We start from the raw sequence: 22,706 nt of genomic DNA on the forward strand, positions 1-22,706 counted from the left end.
TTAGGAAATCAACTGCTAATTAGCTTGCATGGGAGAAGGTGCTTATAGAGAAACTCTTTGGATGAAATTCCAGTGGGTTTTGGGAAGATCTGTCATTCTTGAAACAGACCTACTTAAAATACTTTCTGAGCAAATTTCTTTTCTCTCCCTCCTCCCCCTTTAAAATAAAACGAACAGTAATAAATAAGCTTGCCATATATAATTATTGTGCCCACGTGTCTGGAACCCCAGCAATGCCCGCCTCTGAAATGATGTCAATCCAAGTGAAGTTGGTTGACCAGTTCCACAAAGTGCAAAATGTTCTCTTGTCATCCCGATGACAGCAAGTGCTCTCACTTCAAAGAAAGAAGCCAGCGGGGGTCTACTTGCTTCAGCACCTGGCTGCGGTCTGCATTTCCTCCTTCCTCGGGGGAACTGAGCTTGTAGTGGCACAGGCTACAGAGGGCTGGGTCAGGTGGCCGGCGCTGGGTGGGAAGGACAAAGTCCCCATGTACCAGAAAGGAGCCAAGTCATAAGAAGGACAAGTATAAGGGACTTGCGACTCCTTTCCTTGAATTTTGAACTCGGGAGGAAGCCAGCAGCTAAATAGCTCTTACGCTCTGCTACTATGTGTTATAAAGTATCTTTAGTCCACTGAAAATGTATTTTGGCTGGTTACAAATAACACTAACTTGCTTAAAACACTGTGTAGCCTAGGAAATATCCCTACCCTGAGATTACAATCTAAAGTAGAGGCGATACAATAGTGACATAAAATTTGCCATATGGTAAGTTCTGGAAACTCTAGCCTCTTTATCATTCTTGCTGGATATCCTTTTCCTGCCCAGCTCCCACCAGTCTATGCTGGCTGGCCAACTCCATCCACTCCTCCCCACCTCCTCTGAGACGGATCTCACCCATTGGCTTTCCCTGCTATTCTAGGCCTAACTTTCATGGGTCCCTGGAGACCTGCGTCTTTGCTACTAGTCTTTGCTAAGGACGAGCAACGTCAAGAAAATCTCCCCTTTGGTGTGCAGTGATCTCAGCCCTGGCTGCAGGTTACATCACCTGGGGAGCTTTGCCAAGTTCCTGCTGTCCACGCCCATCCCTGACCTGTTCAATCGGAATCTGATTTACAGTTCCCAGATCACTCCAATATAGAACCAAGGTTGAAAACCACTAGTTTAGGCATAGCCACACCCCAAACTAACAGCTGCTGTGACACTCTGGGGCCGAGACGCGAAAATGCGAATCTATATGTTGTCTGAGTTTCACGTGTCATGTTATGTCAGTCAATCCTGTAATCTGATTCATGACCACCTGATTCAAATAACACGCAGACCACTGACCTGTAAAAAGCTAGATTCAGGGAGAAAAAATGTGAGTTAGTGCGCTGATCTCTCTTAACCCTTGATCAGCTTTTCTGGTACAACCATCAGTCTTTCAGAATAACCTACGTACTTAAATAGCCCTTATTTTTAAAAATGGTCACTCAACTGATTTTTTTTCTTCCCCACAGTGGCTCTGTTTCTCGGTCCTTTGAAGTCATAACTAATCTGCCTGAAGACTTCTCATGGAAGAAAATCAGCCAAGGACTCGGCTTCTACAGAGAAACCTTTTATCTGGACTTTGAAATTATGGGAACATTTACTTAGACTGCTGATTATAGCTGAACATCGTGATATTATTTGAGATAGAACTTTCAGATATCAGAGTAAAAGATTTGCTTATCATTATAATAAATGCAAGTGATCGCTTAGCATTTGATAAGCTCAAAGAAAGCTTTAAATCTGTAAATAGAATACACTTTTTACTCTTACACACTTCCCTGTTTATAGCAATATTAAATCAGGAAAAAATGCAGGGAGGTATTTCAGAGCTGAGCAAACATTAGGCCCATCTCAAAGGACACAAGGTCCTTGCCGGGAGTATTTAAAGCAACTTCACGTCTAAAGCCGCAGCTGTGGCTGGCACCAAACAGCCGTTTGGTGTTACCAGACACCAAGGGAATGGGTTACCATTTCCTGTAAGCAATATGGAAAATATGATGCATCTCAAAGTCATCTTGTCGAGGCATCAAAGGGTCCAGGAGAGAAAGCACACCTCTGTCATTTGGGTTAAACAAGAGACAGATTTTATAAAATTCATTGGTTAACAGTAAGTCGTTCTTCTTAGACTCAAGTCCTTGAGCACGTCTGGTCTTACACGCTGTGTTCTCCATCCTGAAGGGGTTCTCCTCTTGGTCAGGTGAAGCAGGACCCCGAAACCGGGAGTCCAGTTTGCAAGCCAATCGTGATGCGAGACAAAACAAGCCGTTTGCTGCCTGCCTCAAAGCTTCTCGAACGCCACCACCTCTGCTGTCTGTGCATGGAGTCGGGGGCCATTGTATGGGAGTACCTGTGGAAACGACCCAGGCTTGTTTTCTGGCTTCACCTTGGGAGAATGCTAGCGACATTATAAAAATATTGCCTTGTTGCCTTATCTCCTTCCAAACGTACTGTTTAAATAAAGAGTCGCCCGGGCAATGGCGCGCCGTGCTGTCCTTCCTGGAGGGGCCCGGCATGCGGTTTCTGAGCACACCTAGGTACAGCCTGTCTCCACTTCCACAAGGGGTGCTACCTCTGTAAAGCCTCGGATTGGGAGGAAAAGGCAGCTTACCTATCATTTCAGTGTGGAACTATAAACTTTTTAAATCCAATTCAGAAGCTCTGATAATTGACCATAAAGTAGGCACGGCTGTAATTTCCACAGCTTCTTGGTCTCTCTTAAGGAGGCACAGGCAAAGTCCCTGCTCGCCTGCCACCTAAATGTCACTTTGGCGGGCTCCTGCTGGTGCAGGGGACAAGAAAGGGAGTTGAGACGACAGGCAGAGGAATCACTGGTCTGCTCTTGGTGATCCTTGAGGAATCATGAAAAAACAGGAACAATGTAGGATGACTTGAGATAGGTAAATGCCAGCCTAAGATTGCACGAAAAGGGAGGAAGATAGATTTCCCAAATTCGACTTGAATGAGTTTCACTTCTTCCTGCTTGTGGAGTACTGTCTGAGGGCCCAGAGGAGGGCGGGAGACAGTGACCTGCGGTAATCCCCTGGGGGATGTCCTTTTTCTCGCTTCAGTGGCGCAGGGTTACGGCTAGAGTGAGGTGTTTGGAGTGACTCGGGATTGACGTGGGCAAGGGTAGTGTGGCCAGGGCCCAGGGAGTGGAGGGTGGTGCCTAGAGCATTTGGAATTGGGAGGAGAGAGGCAGGCCCCTCCCAACCCACGGGCTGCTCCAAAGCTTTACTCCAGTGCTGGGTGCCCGGCCCCTGCTGTTGCACGTTAATCTGTAGAGCTGACCTAGTTCACTGCTTCTTAAAAGTCTATTTTAGTCACAGTATAAGAAACAACGTGGGGCAGCCCCCGTGGTCTAGTGGTTAAGTTCAGCATGCTCTGCTTCAGTGGCCCGGGTTCAGTTCCCAGGCGCAGACCTACACCACTCATCTGTCAGTGGCCATGCTGTGGTGGCAGCTCACGTACAAAAAGAGGAAGATTGCCAATAGATTTTAGTTCAGGGTGAATCTTCCTCAGGAAAAAAAAATTTTTTTTAATGTGAAAAAAAAGGTATATGCTTATCTTAGCAAATTTAGAAAAGACTGAAAAGGGGGAGAGAATTTTCAAGTGCTCTGAGTTTCCCCATATAACGTAAGCTTTGCCAATGCCTATTTTACAGAGAAAAAAAATCGATGATCAACAAAGCACATGCCCTCAACTTTCTGACCCTGTAGGTCACCCAAACCTGACCCCCCCACTGCTTCCTTTCCCCCAGGCTGTGAAGAAAGCCCTCCCCAATCTCTGCTCTGAATTCAAGTCTCAGGCTGATCACCTAGCCCCTCTCCGCCTTCAATTCTTCTTCCCACGGGATTTAAGCACGCCAAAGTGCTCACCACCTTCTGAAGTGCACTTACACCTCCCCCACCCCACCACGAGCACGCCTCCTGAGCAGCTGTCCCTGGTGGATCCTGATTCTGCCTTTCACAGGGACTCCTTCACCTTCTGCAATCTGGCTAACGGCCCTCCCACTCCCCTACAACTGCTGCTTTTTATGATCACCACTTACCTCCTAGTGCCAGACACTATGAGTACGGACCAGTCGTCATCTGCCACCTTGCACAGCATTCCCTCTCTGCTCTTCCCCCAGGTGTCCTGTTATCTCGCTTACTCTCACTCTCCCTGCGTGTGCAGCCTCTGCTCCTCCCCTAGTTAAAATCCCTCAGTGGCTCCACTGCCTTCAGACTCTGAGCACAGCTGAAGTTTACACACGACCCTCTTGCGCAGAGTCCATTCCTCAGCTCTATTTCCCCTTACTTTTCTTTTTTTTTTTTTTAAAGATTTTATTTATTCATTTTTTCCCCCCAAAGCCCCAGTAGATAGTTGTACGTCATAGGTCCGCATCCTTCTAGTTGCTGTACGTGGGACTCGGCCCCGGGTTGGACGGAGAAGTGGTGCCTCGGGGCGCGCCCGGGATCCGAACCCGGGCCGCCAGCATCAGAGCGCGCGCACTTAACCGCTAAGCCACGGAGCCGGCCCTCCCCTTACTTTTCAAAAATCTAAAAATGCTGCTGCCATGAAGATGTGAGTACAGCACAAATTATACTACACAAGAACTGGAAAACAGCCATAAGTTCAACATTAGAGAGACTGGATAATGTTGCATGATGGAATATTGTGCAGCCATTAAAAATCATGTTCATGATGCAGTGTCAGGCATAAAACAGAATACAGAATTGCTTAAACAGTATGCTCCCAACTATGTAAAGAGAAAAAATTAGACAAGACTAGAAGGAAATATGCCCTAACGTTAATAGTGGTTGTCTTTTGTTGTTGTTGTTAGTGCCATGGAGTCCATTCTGACTCTTGGCAACCCCGTGTACAGCAGAGCAGAACCCTGCCCGGTCTCTTTTGCCATCCTCGCCCCTTCCGGCGCTATATCAGACAATGCTCTGCTGCTGTTCATAGGGTTTTCATGGCCAATTTTTTCGGAAGTGGGTGGCCAGATCCTTCTTCCTAGTCTGTCTAGTCTGGAAGCCCCACTGAAACCTGTCCACCACGGGTGACCCTGCTCGTAGAGATACTGGTGGCATAGCTTTCAGCATCCCAGCAACATGCAGCCTGCACAGTAAGACAAGACAGACGGGTGGTGTGGGTCCCTGACTGGGACACGAATCTGGGCCACGGCGGTAAGAGCCCCGAATCTTAGCCACTAGACCACCAGGGCTGGCTGTGGTGGCCTCTAGAATGGTCTTTCTCTCCTGCTTCATAATGCCCTTTCCTGTACTTTTAAATATTTCTATAAGGAGCTTTGATATAAGGATCCTTTGATAATAAAACGAGTAAAAAACCAAAAAGAGAGAATAAAAACAAACGATGTTCTAGGTTTCGGATAAGAAAATAAACCTGAGATGATCACGTTTTCCTGATTTTCACATCTTCTCTTTTCATACATTTGTGCAATTCTTTGTAGTTTACCAAGCACCTTTTTTTTTTTTTTTAAAGATTTTATTTATTTTATTTTTCCCCCCAAAGCCCCAGTGGATAGTTGTATGTCATAGCTGCACATCCTTCCAGTTGCTGTATGCGGGACTCGGCCTCAGGATGAACGGAGAAGTGGTGCCTCGATGCGCACCCGGGATCCGAACCCGGGCCACCAGCATCGCAGCGCGCGCACTTAACCACCAAGCCACAGGGCCGGCCCTAACAAGCACCTTTATGGACGGTACTTAGTACAGTTCCCCTCAGCTACCTGGGGTATGTAGAGGTGATGGCATTAAACTCCATTTCAGATTAGGAACTCGAGGCGCAGCAAGTCCAGTGTCCTGGGTGAGGTCACTTGATACGAGTAATAAGAGCTCCAGCCCAGGACTGGAATCCATGTGGTATTTGCTTCCTATTGCTGCTGTAACACATTAGCGCAAACTTAGCAGCTTAAAACATCTCCCAGGGGCCGGCCCGGTGGCGCAAGCAGTTAAGTGCGCACGCTCCGCGGTGGTGGCCCGGGGTTCGCAGGTTCGGATCCCGGGCACACACCGACGCACCGCTTGTCAAGCCATGCTGTGGTGGCGTCCCATATAAAGTAGAGGAAGATGGGCACGGATGTTAGCCCAGGGCCAATCTTCCTCATCAAAAAAAGAGGATTGGCAGATGTTAGCTCAGGGCCGATCTTCCTCACACACACAAAAAAAACAAAAAACAAAAAAAACCCAACATCTCCCAGTGCTGTAGGTTAGAAGTCCGACACCTATCTCATCGGTCTAGTTCATCCCTTACTGGAGACTTGAGGAGGATCTGTGTCCAGGCCCACTCAGGTTGGCAGAATTCAGTTCCATGTGGCTACAGGACTGAGGTCCCCACTTCCTTGCTGGCTGTCAGCCAGGGGTTCTTCTCAGCTTCCCCATTCCCTGGTTCATGCCCCCCTTCATCTTCAAAGCCAGCAATGGCAGGCTGAGTCCTTCTCTCACTCCCAATCTCGCTGACCTCCCTCTCTGCCTCATCTCTCCTGTTCTGAAGAGCTCACGTGATTGCACTGGGCCCACCTGGATATCCAGGAGAATCTCCCTATTTTAAGGTCAGCTGATTAGTAAATTTAATTAAACCTGAAAAGTCTCTCACAGCAGTACCTACATTAGTGTTTGATTGAATAACCAGCTATCCTACTCTGTTCAGGCTGCTGTAACAAAATACCACAGCCTGGGTGGTTTAAACAACAGACATTTATTTCTCACAGTACTGGAGGCTGGGCAGTGCTAGATCAAGGTGCCAGCAGATGCAGTGTCTGGTAAGAGCCCTCTTCCTGGCCTGCAGGGCAGTCTTCTTGCTGTATCCTCACATGGCACAGAGAAAGGGGGAGCTCTGGTCTCTTTCTCTTATAAGGATACCAATCCCATCATGGGGGCTCTACCCTTATGACGTCATGTAACCCTAATTACCTCCCAAAGGCCCCACCTCCTAATACCATCACATTGAGGGTTAGGGCTTCAACACACAAATTTTAGGGGGACACCAACATTCAGTCCATAGTGCCAGGGGACAAGAATATGGGGGCAAAGGGGTCTTTTAGAATTCTGCCTACCACACATCTTCTGACCTTTCGTTCACGTTGTCACTATGTCCCCATTGCTCTGAAAGGCATGGTATGTTCTGTCTTTCATCCACTTTTCTTGCTAGAATATAGCTACTTACAAAAAAGTATAAGGGAAAGTGACCATTGGTTTTCATTTGTGTCTTCTATTAAATAAAATAGTTCCGGGCCGGCCCCGTGGCTTAGCGGTTAAGTGCTCACTCCACTACTGGCGGCCCCAGGTTCAGATCCTGGGCGCGCACCCACGCACCGCTTCTCCGGCCATGCTGAGGCCGCGTCCCACTTACAGCAACTAGAAGGATGTGCAACTATGACATACAACTATCTACTGGGGCATTGGGGAAAAAAAATGAGGAGGATTGGCAATAGATGTTAGCACAGAGCCCGTCTTCCTCAGCAAAAAGAGGAGGATTAGCATAGATGTTAGCTCAGGGCTGATCTTCCTCAAAAAAAAAAAAAAAAAAAAAAGTTCCACTAAGCAAAACGGGTTCTTAAAGAATTCACAAACTTGGTAACAAATTAATAAAACAATGTGGAGACTGCGTCTATATTAAAGTTTTCATCCCATAAACCAATGTATATAACTCTATGAAGAATTTGAAATAAAATGAGGACACTGGAACAGTCTATTAGAGACTTTAGATAAAAGTACAAGTTTCTGTCACCATGGTCTCTGTCACCATGATCTCTAAGATCTTTTTTAAAAAAACTAATTCTATATCAAAGACCACCACAAAACTCATGAATTGCAAAACACACTTTTCTGTAAGCAAAGAAATACTTCTTAACATTTAATCACATGGCTGGTAAAGAAACATTCTTTTCATCTGGGTAAGACACCACAGTGGCTTGTGAACTTTAAACAAGGCTGTTAAATGACATCAAAAACTAAAACCAGTAAAAAGCTTCAAGTCAAAAAGCTTAATTTTATTACAACTGTTTTTAAAGTCAGCTATGATCTTGACAAATATTATGGGTGAGTCTATGGCAAGTCTAATTTCCAAGATACAAAAGACAATAAATATAGATTCAAATTCAGCCTAAAAACAAGATTCTAAATCTAATTACTTGTAGTGTAGCTTAGTTTCAATATTTCAAATGTATGTATAATTCTTAAGATGCTACAAGAATTCATATAATGAAGTTATTGCTCACTGACAACCAACAGTTCTTCACTGACAATACACAAGTGTGTGGCAGCTTCGAGCCTTCACGTGAGTCCCGAGGGCCTGCTGGTGCTGGGGGACAATCAGAGACGGCGCCACGATGACAATGGTCCTTTCTCGTGGGAGGACAGGCACAGGGGCAGGTGCTGAAAACGCCAACTAAGCTGGACACGAAGCTGATTTCCCAGTAGCCCAATAAATGGTCCTATTTCTTGCGGAAAACAAGATTGTCACTACATCTTTCTGAGCGCTACATGGAACAACACCTTTACCCCAATGTACGGTCGGCTTACTCCTAAGCTCCATTTCATTGGCTGAATGTCCTCCAAGAATAGTGAATTCTTCGATCCTTCATTTTCTTCCAGAGTACATTCTTCATTGCTTTCAAGGTGCATTGTCATTAAAATAAGTCTTGTGAATTTTTTGCCAAAAACAATCATATGTACTTCTTCTGAGTGGTAACAGAGATTAATTCTTCATTAACTCAAATTCTGTAAAGTTTCAGGCCAAGCTCCTTTGTCTTGGTTTAATTCTTGGGTATAGCTGTAAGAGAGTTTAAAAAATATTTACAGTCTGTTACAGACATGTGGGAGTACAACAAAATTTCAAGAAATACTGGGGGGTGGGGGAGTTGATGTCACAGTAAAGAAATTAAACTTGGGAAACGACTTTCTGCTACATGAAGCGCCCAGAGCCGCCTGACTACACAAAGACTCACATTTAACAACTCTTCTAATCAGCTATTCTGCAAAGGACAGTCAAGAGTCACAGGGGTCCCTCAGTGGTGACAATACCATGGTGCAGTGATATAAAAATCCATGACGGCTCTAAGCATTATCACAATTTGCACAGCTTGCTGAACTATAAATCAAGTCTAAAGAGAAAGACAACTTCTAAAGGTGACTTGCAATGTGCTGTATGCTCCAGCGTCTGGGGCTTCCATTCCAAGAGCAAAACTGAGAGATTCAAGTCTGTTTCAACTTTATTCACAACAGACAAAACACGGTGTCACAGGACTTGAGACTGTCAGGGAACGAAATGCCACAGATTAAATAAAAGTCTCCAGATTTAAGGAAACAGTAAGTGGAGGTTTTTGTTTTAGGATTTTGTGGCTTTGTGTTTTCCAAACGAGCTGGAGAGAAGCGTGTTCGTGAAGGTCAAAAGATCGCCAGTCTCGAAGCCAAGAGCGAGTCAAACTAGTAATTCAACTGGCAAACTAAACAAAACCCCTCCTCTGCCTCCTCCTTCCGTAGACAAAGGGAAAGAAAGGTTTACTGAAAGGAAGTAGGCACACTTCAGCCAAAACTGAAAAACTAACTGGTGGATTGATGCTATACAAAGGATTATTCTTCTCTCTGAGAAAAGATATTGAGCCAATACAATTTTCTAGACTCATTATCTGAGCCTCTGACTAAAAATTCAATATTTATACAATTTCCTTTGTTTTAAACCTCAAAAGAAAGCAAAAAAAGTGGTTTAGAAGCCATTTCTACCTAGAAAAGATTTCCAAAGAACTAAATATTTAAGTGTCGGATTAAAATGGAAATCTGCAGTCCAGTCTCCTGATTTCGGAACCTTCTGAGAGCCAAACACACAGGGCAGAACTCAGTCTGTGACCAACTGCTTCCATACTTGGGAAGGAACAAGTCTCTCCATGATTCATTCACCACAGGAGCTCTTTGTCAGAAAGTTAAAAAGAAAGACTCAAATAAGCAACCAGCTCTAAGCGGTAGAGCTTTTCCCAGACAAGGAACCATAAAAAGTGAAAGGGCCTGTTTGCCATTTATGTTTATCAGAGAAGGCAAGTGGCTGATACGGGAGGTGACACTCCTCTGGTGCCAGAGACTTCGTAGAAGCAAACACGGGTGCTGGAGAGAGAACAACCTTCACATTTCTACTGGCATCTGGTCACGTGAAAGCTTTTTTAAAGCCTCCACGGCCTAATGTTTTTTCACTTTCATTATTCTTTATAATTTACGTTATGACCATGTGAATACTGTCTACACCCCAAACGCTTATTTAATAATAAATGTTGCTATGAGGAAGGCAGCAGTCAGGATGCGATGACGTCCTTTATACTGCACATCAGACAAACAACAATGGAGAAGGAGGAGGCAGGAGGAGGAGATGCTGGGCAGGATCCGGACAGCCAGGTCGCAACACTGGTGCCATTTTAACGACCCCCACAGAAAGCAGAGCCCGGCAGTGGAACATTCCCAGCAGAACCCTGGTTCATGGCCTCAGCACCCGAGTAGAATCTCTGTGTGGGCGCAGCTATGTCTGTCCGACTGTTGATGACAATACCAATAAAAATATCTCCCATCTGCGATATATTAGACTCCTGCTTTATCCTCACACCCATCCTAGGAGGCAGCCTTCTCCAGCCCTCCCGACCTTCCTCCCGCGGCCCTGGTCACTCAGGTACCACGTATGCAGGGGGATCTGAAGTGATGTGGAAGCCAGCGCTCCTGACCTGTAGCATATGTTGTATGTTACATTGGCCCTTCCCTCCCTCACTCTCCTTACTTCCCCCCCAACGGCAGATTTTACAAGCACTTGTACCTTTAAACTTTTATCTCAGTCTCTCAATTATCTGCATCACTTCTCTCCCTCTCTTTCACACATCCAGCAGGCCCTCTAGGTACATACAACCATATAAGGGAATAACGGAACCTATACAAGAGCCTAATGCAAAGTCTTGAAAGATGTTATTTCACTTTCTTTCCTCTAGACCATAAGCAGCCTTTTCCCTGAAAATACTCCTGAGAATCTACCTGATGAGAGCAGTCCCCTTGTACTAATATAGATGTGTTATTGGCTTACACATACTTATATGATTTTATTATTTTCAGGGCTTTTATGAAACTTAAAATCAAATAGTAGAGAAAAAACAAAGAATTTTGTGTTTAGTGTCCTATTCAAGCTCTCTACCAGATCTCCAAATCCTGATTTAAACAAATTTAAAATTTATTTCAAATGTCATTAGTTCAATTCCCATCACATTATCCAGTTATCTTTACTCTATAAACGTAGACAGGACCCCAGTCCTCTATTGATCATGACAGGAATCACTGAAAATGTGGCCTTAAGTCTACATCTCAGACTATCAAAAATGTAAAATTCCATGTCTCATTAACAAGGGGCAGTAGGCTGCACTGTATCCGTAACACACAGCAGTTTTCACGAAGCCTCTCTCTGACACACATAAGAACATCCTAATGTTAGAATAACTTACTCCCAGCAAATTGCGCGGCACGTATCCCTCCTTCTCGTTCAGGCGTGCCCACCACCATTCAATTTCATCCTCGTCTTCCCTGCGGATGATTGTCATGCAGTCGCCTTCCTTCATGGGCAGCTCGTCATCGTTCTGAGGTTCATAATCCCAAAGTGCATAAATGACTCCTTTATTCATTATGCCCATTTTCTCCTGAACTCCTAAAATCATGACGGTAAGATACAGCACAGAATATATCACTCAGAGTATATCCCTGTTAAGAACTTTTAGCAGTATATATAAAACCAAATGAGAAGAAATTCATAGTGCTGGAATGTTAAAACTACTACATTAAACATTCAATACATAAATTTCCCAGGGTCGGGGGAGGAGTGGAAGGCCCACAGCATAGAGGCAACATATAAAAGACAAGTTAACATGTGCTATCATCTCTAAACAGCTCTACAAACTAACAAATCCCTCATAAGCAGCTCTCGAAACTAGTCTCACTCAGAATACAAAAACTTTTGCAAGCCCAGGAATTAAAAAAGAACTGTTTGAGTCTAGGATACTAAAAAAGTGAATGAGAAGCCGGCCGAATTTTAGCCGACTCCTAAGTACAATGTCCAAGGAACTCTGGAAACATTTTCATTCTTTACCTAAAACTTAGAGCAGACAGGAAAAAAAGTCACAAGTATTGTGTCTATTAAGTGGTCTCTATTGATTTCCAAATGGGGAAAGATAAAAGAAAAAAATTGTTAGAATGCAGAAATATGGCTAAATATTTTAGACACAACATAAAATCTACATGAAGTCAAATATAAAATAATGAGAATTAGAATTCTAAAAGATATTGAAATCCACAAACTGGGGCAGGAAAAATCCTCGAATGTCCATCTTTCGCCAGAGTTTATTTGGTAAAATATTTGCATATTAACTACTACTTTAAGTGTCACGGTGCTCCATTATGCCTTCCCATCCTAGAGGGCACTGCTAACAAGGAATAGCTGTCATCAATGGGCAGGCAACAGGAGGAAAGTGGAAGAAAATGAAAGGAATTCAGCAATAAGGTCCTGAGCAATTCAGAGTTCGTTATTATGTTCACCTTTACGTTTTTAGAAAAGCCACGGAAATATCTGCCTGCTTTTGAACAGTCAGGTTTTTCAACTTACATGAACACGGAATTATTAATTATGAACTTATTATTCCTACCTCAATTAATGTGACGTAGCATGCAGTACCTCTCTCTCTTTCACTCTGGGCAGAAATGAAAATTATTTTTTTCCAAAAGAAGCCTCTGCCAATCTAAAGGGTCAGATTTTTACTAATGGGGACAAGTAAATTGCCAACTTTCCTGTTTAAATAAGACATGCAAAGCATGACAGCTAGATCACAAGGACAAAAAGACTGGATATAAGCATAATTCCACAAAGCTTTACAGCCAGCCAGTCTCATCTGCTTGGGATGGGAATGGGACAGGGGTAGCTGAGAAATTCTGGATACTTGGGTATACTCAAAATAACAACTCGAGTCGCATTTCCAAGAAATCATTTGGAACGGAAGAAAATTTATTACTTTGCTATTTTCCAAACTAAGAGTTACAAGTTACTGTTACAAAATTTTTTTGAGGACCTAAAAACACGCTCAATGTCACTGGTAATTTGGGTAAAGCCATAAATCGAAACAGGACAGCACAGTGGAGAGAGACTGTAGCTACACGCAACAAAGCAGATGAACCTCAGAAACAATGGTGAATGAAAAAAGCAAGCCACAAAGTCACCAGCATTATTTTTTTATACGAAGGTCTAAAACAGGCAAAACTAAACAATATTAGTTATAGGATTCACACACAGGTGATATAACTATTTTCAAAAAGCAAGGAATGATAAACATGAGAAATACAAAACTCAAGGTGGCAGACACAACAGATGTGAGGGGAATCATCAGGCAGGGCACCCAGGCCATATCAGAGAGACTGTAATGTTCTGTTTCCTAAGCTGGATACACGGATGCTCTTTGTGGTCAATCTATTATCGTTATTATTTAAACTCCACATCTACGCCAGAAACACTCTTGGTATCCATATTTCATAAATTTAAAAAATCTCTGATCAGATGTCCCTAAATGTTTTTAAAAATCATACTCTATACTTAAATATAGCTCAAGATAGCCAATACATTTAACATAACAAAATATATATTAATATATCATATTAATTTTAAAATAATATGTTAATATATCCAAGTTATTCTTTGATCCAGAGTTCAGAACAAAAAAGTAACCATAAATATCAACAATAAAAACTAACAGTAAGAGAGATGAAGAAGAGAACTCGTTTGTGCTTCTCCCTCTGACCCTCTCCCTTCTTGCCTGGAGCCGGAAACAAGCCAAGTGAACAGGGGAATGGTTGAATGGGGAAGACAGAGGCGGATGTCTTTAACCCCAGGGGTCTTTTAATCAACTGGCAAAGGAGCTTCTGAGAGTCGAGTGGTATGGAGTCCTGGGACCTCCTCATTTGTCTCTGTCTTTCCCATTCCCAATTCCTCTCAAGCCAAACTAAAAAGAAAAATGAACCTCAACTTCTAAGTCTTGTAAAGTAAAAAAACTTTTCCTGTAAATAAAAACGTCAACCAACATTATTTCCATCGAAAACTTCAAGTCCATTTTTCTATGGACAGAGCTGACATTATCAGTCAGAACCACAAACTCAAAATCAAGAAAACAAGAGAGTCAAAAATTAGCTCTAAAATACGTGTTGCCTTCATTTTACTTTGTGACCAGTTTGATTTAGCAGGAAAACTTGGATCAATTGGCTTCTTATACCGACACTGCCTTTCTCTTGGATCATCTTGGAAGGAGGGAGTTCTGTTTACTTATTTGCAAACATACACCATCACTTGCTAAGTACAAGTCTCAGTAGAGGATCCTTTGATGTTGAAAAGCCATTGTGACCACGAGGTCAGACACTGCATCACTGTCTTTCGTAGCTGATGTGCCTGACAATAGCTGTTTCTAGGCATACACACAAAAGCTACATTAACGTTTGTGACGGAGGCTGCCCTATTTTCAATGCCTAGAACTATGTCCAACACAAAAATGTTTTTCTAAATAATAAAAATACCTCTGGAATTATTCCCTAGAGATATAGGATAAATTAAGGCAGGAATCAATCCCTTAATTCTGATTGCTACATACCATAAAGAAACTGGGAGCACTGGGTGTAGCCTTCCTCCATCTCCTCACACTTATCCGCAGCTGTCTGCATGTCACTGTAGGTCATGGCGAACACAGCGGCTCCCGACTCCACCAGGAACTTACACACCTGGACGTTGTTACAGGAGGCCGCACAATGCAGCGGGGTCCTGTGGAGGAAGACACAGCAAGGGCTGAAACGTTTTTCCAAATTGAATGACACCTGCTGTGATAAGATATCTGTAAAGAAAGTTCTTGAGCCTATCATCTACCAAGCCCTTTCTTCTGAAAACCTCTTACACAGTTTTGGGGGTTTTTCCCCAATTATTTTATTGAGGTCGTACTGGTTTATAACATTGTGTGATTTCAGGTGTACATTATTATGTATCAGTTTCTGTGTAGACTGCATCGTGCTCACTGCCAATAGTCTAGTTTCGATCCATCACCATACACATGTGCCTCTTTACCCCCTTCCCCTCTGGTAACCACCAATCTGTTCTCTTCATCCACGTTACACAGTTTTTTTAAAATCAGTTAAACAGAGATACTTGAGCCCATTAGAGAATTATAGCCACAGAGGAAAACGCCAGAGTACTGGGCTAGTCGGGGCAAGGGTGGCAGGGAGGGTGAGAGGAACCAAGGAAATGACAGAAAGGACATGAAATTTGTATAAATAACTAAAACAGGATAAAATGTGTTTAGCTGTATGTTCTGGAGCACCCAGCCTCATTATTTCTGCCTGAGTAGAGGACATAACAGTCTCTAAATTATAGACCTTCAGTCAAAACATGTGCCTTTAAATATCGATCACCAATTTTAAACGAATTAAAGTTACACATATGCAACTACCTTTTTCAACACTTTTTAAAAATCCAAATTACATTGAAAAAGAAAATTTGTCAATTCAATTCAGACCAGAAAAGTGAGTATAAAATAATACACATTTTAATCTATTTTAGGCAACTAGTTAGCGGGAACTTATAAATACATTACAGAGAATCTTCTCCAGCGTCTCAAATGTTTTATAATGTATTATAAATGACCCCAGGTTAATAGTAAAGGTGTAGGCCTGCCCCGTGGCTTAGCGGTTAAGTGCACGCGCTCCACTGCTGGTGGCCTGGGTTCGGATCCTGGGCGTGCACCGACACACTGCTTCTCCAGCCATGCTGAGGCTGCGTCCCACATACAGCAACTAGAAGGATGTGCAACTATGACATACAACTATCTACTGGGGCTTTGGGGAAATAAATAAATAAAATAAAATAAAAAAAAATAGTAAAGGTGTAAGTACCACTGCCCACACTCAGAAGATGGCCTTGAGAATGTTAATCAGGCCCTGAGGTCTGTGAGATTTCATTTCTTTACTCTTCTCTTCCCTCCCCTCTTCATTTTATTCCCCTTATAACAAATTAAATTTAAATTAAAAAATTTTACTCCCTATCCCAGAACACTATCATTAATAGTTTGGTGAATATTACTACAAATTTTCTAACTGCATGGTTTTTAACAGTGAAAAATAATATATAATCTAAACTACCGATATTAGGGAAACAAAGATATTATGACATTAAGAATTCGTTTTGCTTATGCTATAAAGTTAAACCAAAAAATCAGGCTGAAAAACACATATATATATAAATAGATAAATATATATATGCTTGAAGGAAATATATTAAAATATTTATTAATGGTGTTTACCTCTAGATTGTGGGGTAATGGGGGACAGATGGCTTGTTTCCTCTTCTTATTCTCTGTTTTGTACATTTTCCACAGTGGGCACACATTACTTTTATAAATATAATTTTTAAAAATCACAACCAAAATGCTTCTCCAAGCATTATTTTATAACAAACGAAATCTGGAAAACCATCTAAATGTCTAACAAGAGGGAGACGGTCACAATAAACGAGTGCACAGACACGTGGCAGACTATGAGGCTACTTTATATGTGTGTACGCAACTTGCATGTGCATACATGTAAATTTGATATTATAGCATAACTGTTTTCCATAGTAAGAGAAAAACAGGCTATAAAATTAAAATACTTCAGTAAATATAGTGTGATTACACCTTTTTGAAAGAAATCCTACATAGAGAAAAGTAAAATTTTTTGTATTCTTCTAAAAAAGGGCATATTATAATTTTAATTATAAGCTTTCTTTTTTCCAAAAAAAAAAAATAACCTACAAAACTCACTACTCATTCTTTTACAGTTATCAGGGGTAACAGTAACTTATTAGGTCCTTTATTATTATTATTTAATAATAATCCATTATCCTCTGAACAATATTATTCATCATTTATAATAATATCTCCTGTGTTCTATGCACACAACAGTTCCACAAAACACTCCATGAAAAATGGATTCCATGGTCAAATACACTAGGGAAAGGTTACAAACTATAACTCCCTCTTGCAGACACACCATGGACATTAGTATATTCAAGACTCTGAGAAGTTTCGAGGGTTGGGGGGACTTTGTTTAAATCAGCAATTCTTTTTTTTGTGTGAGGAAGATCAGCCCTGAGCTAACATCCATGCCAATCCTCCTCTTTTTGCTGAGGAAGACTGGCCCTGGGCTAACATCCGTGCCCATCTCCTCCACTTTATGTGGAACCCTACCACAGCATGGCCTGACAAGTGGTGTGTCAGCGCACGCCCAGGATCCGAACCCAGGCCACCAGCAGCAGAGCGCGGGCACTTAACCGCTAAGCCATGGGGTGGGCCCAGCAATTCTCAAATTTGCTGAAGCATGCTGATTAACTGTGCACACTTTGGAACATTTCTTATTTTTATTATTTATTTATTTATTTATTTATTTTTTTTTTTTTTTTAAAGATTTTATTTATTTATTTTTCCCCCCAAAGCCCCAGCAGGTAGTTGTATGTCATAGCTGCACATCCCTCTAGTTGCTGTATGTGGGACGCGGCCCCAGCATGGCCGGAGAAGCGGTGCGTCGGTGCGCGCCCGGGATCCGAACCCGGGCCGCCAGCAGCGGAGCGCACGCACTTAACCACTAAGCCACGGGGTCGGCCCTATTTTTATTATTTAACTACTAAACTTTTAAAACTCCATCTGCTTCCAGAAGGGGAGAGAGATGACCGTGCCCTGAGGTCATGCTAATCCCTCAAACACGTCCACCATGCTTCTCCTTCTGGATTACCGCAGTGTGAGGACATATATACACTGACACACTTCTTTGCCTTCCGACAGCACCACACTGCTCATTCACTGCCCACACAGCAGAGACAACTGAAGCCTGGGTAGCATTTGAGAGAAGATCTTACCATCCATCACTATCAGCCGCGTTCACGTTGACACCAAACTGCACCAGGAATTTAACGATTTCCGTGTGACCTGCGCACACCGCATTGTGGAGGGCCGTGATGCCTTCATCATTCGGCAGGCTCGGGTCATCGACCTGCAACATCAGCGAGAGGGTGACCGTCACTCTCATTTCTCGTCACCCAAACTGTCACTATTAACTGGCTCTTTAGGATCAAGGGAACAGAAATACTCTTGCAGTATTTTTTTAAAATCATAATTAAAACCTACAGGAGCCAAGAAAACTATACCAAGAACAATTCCAGAAAGAAGACAGATGGAATAACCACATTAAGTAGGCACTCGCTATAAAAAGGTTTTTTAAAAATTGAAGGAGAGAAGGTCCAGCAACTATATCCTTATAGACACTTCTGTTTGTTTATCCTTCAACTTCCCACCACAAATTAGTGTCTAAGTAGAAGTTACATTTGCCACAGAAAGGAAAAAAGGTCAACTAAAAATATTTTAAATAGTAGACTTCTGAAAAGTAGGGACCACGTCTGTAACTGAACACTATCTAGTACAAATCCATACATGAGCAATTTTTTAAAAAGGGTAAAGATCTCCCCAAGAAGGAAAAGTACTCTACAGGACCCTAGTGAAAACTGAACTTCCACATTACCGAAAATTTTAGTCACACCTTGAAAACAGCAAAGCCTGTTTTGGAGGATGCTCGCGAGTTCCTCTCCACAACCCACCTCCCAAAAAAGAAAACAATTTAAAACTATGATTTCTCTACAGTAGCTTTCTGATTAGAGATTTAAAACACAATACAAGGTCATATTTAAGAAACTTACTAATTAGATCATACCTCATAAATAATTCTCTGTACAAGGTCGAATTCTCCCTCCAAAGATGAATCTAGAAGTAAAGCAAGGGGGTTGAATTTCACCCTCATTCCATGTGCAATCCGCTCTGACCCGGTTTTACGCAAGTTTGTCCTCTTGCCCTGCAAAAGAAATGCATGGAAAATTAAGGAGCCTGGTCTAAATCAAAGAGACCACACCAACAAAGGGGAGGATTACCATCTCAGCTGAATTAGTAAGGAACTTTAAATATATATAGTTAGCACATTTTACTGAAGTATAACATTATTGAGAAAAGTATATTAATTACAATATACAGCTCAATGAATACACCCAGGTAACACAGTGGGAAGAACTGAACTTTATAAAACCTGGTGGAATTACATCTGGTAATACATTATAGCATGAACTAAGCTAAGAGTATATATAACCTGCAATGGCCAGTCGGCTGGCTTTCTGTCAAGTACCAAAATTAGCCAAGACTGGCCTTCAGACTGCCTAGCTAACCGTATGACAAACTCCACTCAATTAAACCAGGCGAGAGCACAGCTCAGAATTACCACAGTTAACGTTTACTGCATGATCACTCATTTACCCCTCACAAAAACCCTATGATGCCACTTTACAGATAAGGAAATTAAGGCACACAGCCAGTAAACATCAGAGCTGAATTCAAATCCAAGTAATCTGGCTTCTTCATAGCCCCTCCTTCCTCTTAACCACTTCACAACAATAATGCTCCTCGGGGAGAAAGCGTATAATTACGGTCAATAATAAAGGTTATTAGTCTGTCTAGGATATACCAAGAAGGAATCCTACCAGTCTTAAAATGCTATCATTATTTTATACTAAAAATTTAACTATACTCCAAGATCCACGAATAGATAATCAAGTCTTTCTACATTTTAATAAGTCAGGCTTTAAAAAATAAGGCAAAATTTTAAAGATTAGCTCTAACATCCTATAAAAGAGTTTTCTTAAACACATTCAACAGTATAAAAATATTGAGTCGCTATGTTGTACACCTGAAACTAACATAGTACTGTATGTCGATTATAATTCAATAAAAAAAAAAAACCACACACACATCCAACAAAGTGGAAACGTTTCCTAAGGTGAGATATGCTATACATGCTTCTCTTTATCTCAGATGTGGAAAACTACTGAATTTTTAAAAACATTAAGTGGCAATCAATATATTTCACAAATATGCAACAGTTAAAATGTTGTCCCTTGAGGGCCGGCCCCGTGGCTTGGCGGTTAAGTGCGTGCGCTCTGATGCTGGCGGCCCGGGTTCGGATCCCGGGCACGCCCCAAGGCACCACTTCTCCGTCCAACGCGAGGCCGAGTCCCACGTACAGCAACTAGAAGGATGTGAACCTACGACATACAACTATCTACTGGGGCTTTGGGGGGAAAAACATGAATAAATAAAATCTTAAAAAAAAAATGTTGTCCCTTGAAAAAAGAGAGGGCGTGTAAACACGGCATGACTGTGACAATACAACTCACAGGAGCACAGTGTAAGGAGACCTGCCACACTCACTTTGACACACACCGTAAGACAGTGGCTTCTATTTACTGGAACTAAGAAGGAAAAACTAAATCATTTTCCTAGGAAGAGAATAACAGAACCTTACAAGGAAAGTATGATACTTTTATGAATTCTGGTCTCCTTCTTCCTCTTTGCGAGTATGAATTTTTTTTGAGACAACGACAAAAAGGGAGGGGAAATAAAAGGAGAGGTTAAAGCTGCTTTCCTTTTCGCGTGTTTAAGACTCAAATGAAGAGAACGGAGACTCAGGACGTAGATAGAAGGCAGAGTTCTTTAAATAAAGCGAGTTCTTTAAATAAAGACAGAGTTCTTTAAATGAACCTCTATTTTAAAACTTTTTCTTCCTAGAATCCAGTGTTTACTATGTAAAACTTTTAAGCAACCGTTTACTGCAACCAGTAGTTAAAACAATTCTGGATAATCGTTATCTTTGAATATTATCACATGCAGGGGCCGGCCCCGTGGCGTAGCGGTTAAGTGCGCGCGCTCCGCTGCTGGTGGCCCGGGTTTGTATCCCGGGCGTGCACCGACGCACCGCTTGTCAGGCCATGCTGTGGCGGTGTCCCACATAAAGTGGAGGAACATGGGCACAGATGTTAGCTCAGGGCCAGTCTCCCTCAGCAAAAAGACGGGGAGGACTGGCATGGATGTTAGCTCAGGGCTGATCTTCCTCACACACAAAAAAAATAATAATAAAACAAAAATAAATAAATAAAATAAATTTCACTGCTAGAAAAAGAGAAGTTTGAAAGCGTGGTATCACCAATGACAGAAGTGGACCCATCCCCCTGATTTCACAGAGCTAAGCTAGTGACCAAGTTTCAAATCTGGGTCTCCCCATTCCCAGTCAAGTGTGGCTTCCCTGCTGGATGACATCAGCTAGAGAAGAAACAGCAAAGGTGCTATTTATAGGTATAAGAAAAACACTCTTTTTCCTTCACAAAGAAAAGGGTTCTTTCAAAAGAACAAAAATGTTCTTTACACTGAATATAGTGGAATTTTGATTTATGAGATCCACTCTGTGCCAAGGGAATTGCAAAATAAAAGGCAAACTGTAGAACACATTTGCTGGGACAGGCAATTGAAACACAACCATCTTTTGCAAATGGCCGTTAAGTACCTGCCGGTGTTTCACTAAGACTGTGACAAGGTAGAAGGCTCCTGAAATGATCACGAGAGCACATTACTCACAGGAGGCAGAGACACCTGCCCAGTGATCTCAGGCGGACGCATGCTCACAGAGTCTTCTCCTGGCCCCTCGGGTTCCCCAGACGGGTATGGCGGGGGTGGGTAGGGGGGGTACTCCTCCAGGTACACTTCAAGCAGATGGGGAGCCTCTGCATTCGGTTCTTCCACGCTGTTCTGGAAACTCGGGCTGCTGTCTGGGACTCCTTCGGGCACATAATCAAGGCCCGGAGAAGGAGCTGGCATGTCACTGTCCTCTGTACTGCCACTCCCTACGTCCTCTGGGGACACTGGTTCAGGAACCAGAGCGACCACCTCCTTCTCTGGCTCCTCGTGTAAATAGGGATTCTGGATTTCTACCGGGCTTTCTGAGCCGGAGGTCACTGAAGTTGACTTGGGTGGGTATGACGGGACAGAGATGGTCTCCATGGCAGCTATGGTGGTCCTCTGATACAAGAGTTTCTGAATATTCGGCCCATTAGGACCCTCTGGCTCTGTAATGGAGCTGCGTTTTTTTAGCGGCCGTGGTGCATTAGACAGTTTCTTTCGGAGGGCTTCTAAGTCGGCATCACTCTGGTTGCGGTAAGGATTGGATAAGAAGGGCAGTAACTTGGTGGGGCTGAGCGGCCGAGGAATTCTTTCGTTTTCATGGTTCTCCTGACCTGAAGAAATGGCCTCTGTTTCCGGCTCCGGACTGCCGGGTTTGCCCTGGTTATTGGAATAAACGTTCTCTGGGTGCTGCTGCTGGTTCTGGGCCGTAGCAATCACAGGCTTGCCATATACTAATTGGAAATGGAAAAAAGGCCCTGATTAGTGTTAAACAAAATGGCAAGTAACAGACAGAGCTAACAATAATCAAAGCTTCTTTTAATTTCACAGTTACTACAGAATACCCTTCCAGTACAACTAACTTTTAAAAATAACAAATGACAAAGCATGGCCTCCATCTTGGCGTGATAAACTTCTTACAGAATCAAAATCCTCACTGATGGTAACACGCACCATTATTTTATGCATCAATAAGAAAGAAAACACTGCCAATCATAATTGTAAGAAATCACTGACTATAGCATCCAAATTTAAAATGTCAAAATGTGAGAAGAATTTTAGAATCAATGAACATTGGTAATCTTTTCATGCATCCAGATTAAAACTAAACACACACTATC

The 22,706-nt window shown here is 42.6% G+C and overlaps 2 protein-coding genes across 5 annotated transcripts in view; one reads left to right on the forward strand and one right to left on the reverse strand.

Moving 5' to 3' along the window:
• The window catches only part of CAPN2 (calpain 2), a 57,410-nt gene extending 54,903 nt beyond the window's left edge, over nucleotides 1-2,507 (forward strand). Inside the window, exon 21 of the mRNA XM_004439539.3 lies at nucleotides 1,499-2,507. Coding sequence (XP_004439596.1) covers nucleotides 1,499-1,522 — 24 coding nt within the window. The 3' untranslated portion in view covers nucleotides 1,523-2,507. The remainder of the gene's footprint in view (nucleotides 1-1,498) is intronic.
• A 5,494-nt stretch (nucleotides 2,508-8,001) lies between these two features.
• The window catches only part of TP53BP2 (tumor protein p53 binding protein 2), a 92,459-nt gene continuing 77,754 nt past the window's right edge, over nucleotides 8,002-22,706 (reverse strand). For all 4 annotated transcript variants that reach the window (XM_087424393.1, XM_087424390.1, XM_087424394.1 and 1 more), the window contains 6 exons: nucleotides 21,544-22,319; nucleotides 18,803-18,940; nucleotides 17,955-18,088; nucleotides 14,671-14,837; nucleotides 11,497-11,696; nucleotides 8,002-8,804 (listed from right to left, as the gene is read on the reverse strand). In XM_087424393.1, the coding sequence (XP_087280519.1) occupies nucleotides 8,763-8,804; nucleotides 11,497-11,696; nucleotides 14,671-14,837; nucleotides 17,955-18,088; nucleotides 18,803-18,940; nucleotides 21,544-22,319 (1,457 nt within the window). In that variant the 3' untranslated portion in view covers nucleotides 8,002-8,762. The remainder of the gene's footprint in view (nucleotides 8,805-11,496; nucleotides 11,697-14,670; nucleotides 14,838-17,954; nucleotides 18,089-18,802; nucleotides 18,941-21,543; nucleotides 22,320-22,706) is intronic.

Source organism: Ceratotherium simum, chromosome 36 (assembly GCF_057802395.1).
Source record: "Ceratotherium simum simum isolate JZ-2026a chromosome 36, ASM5780239v1, whole genome shotgun sequence".
Taxonomy (NCBI): Eukaryota; Metazoa; Chordata; class Mammalia; order Perissodactyla; family Rhinocerotidae; genus Ceratotherium; species Ceratotherium simum.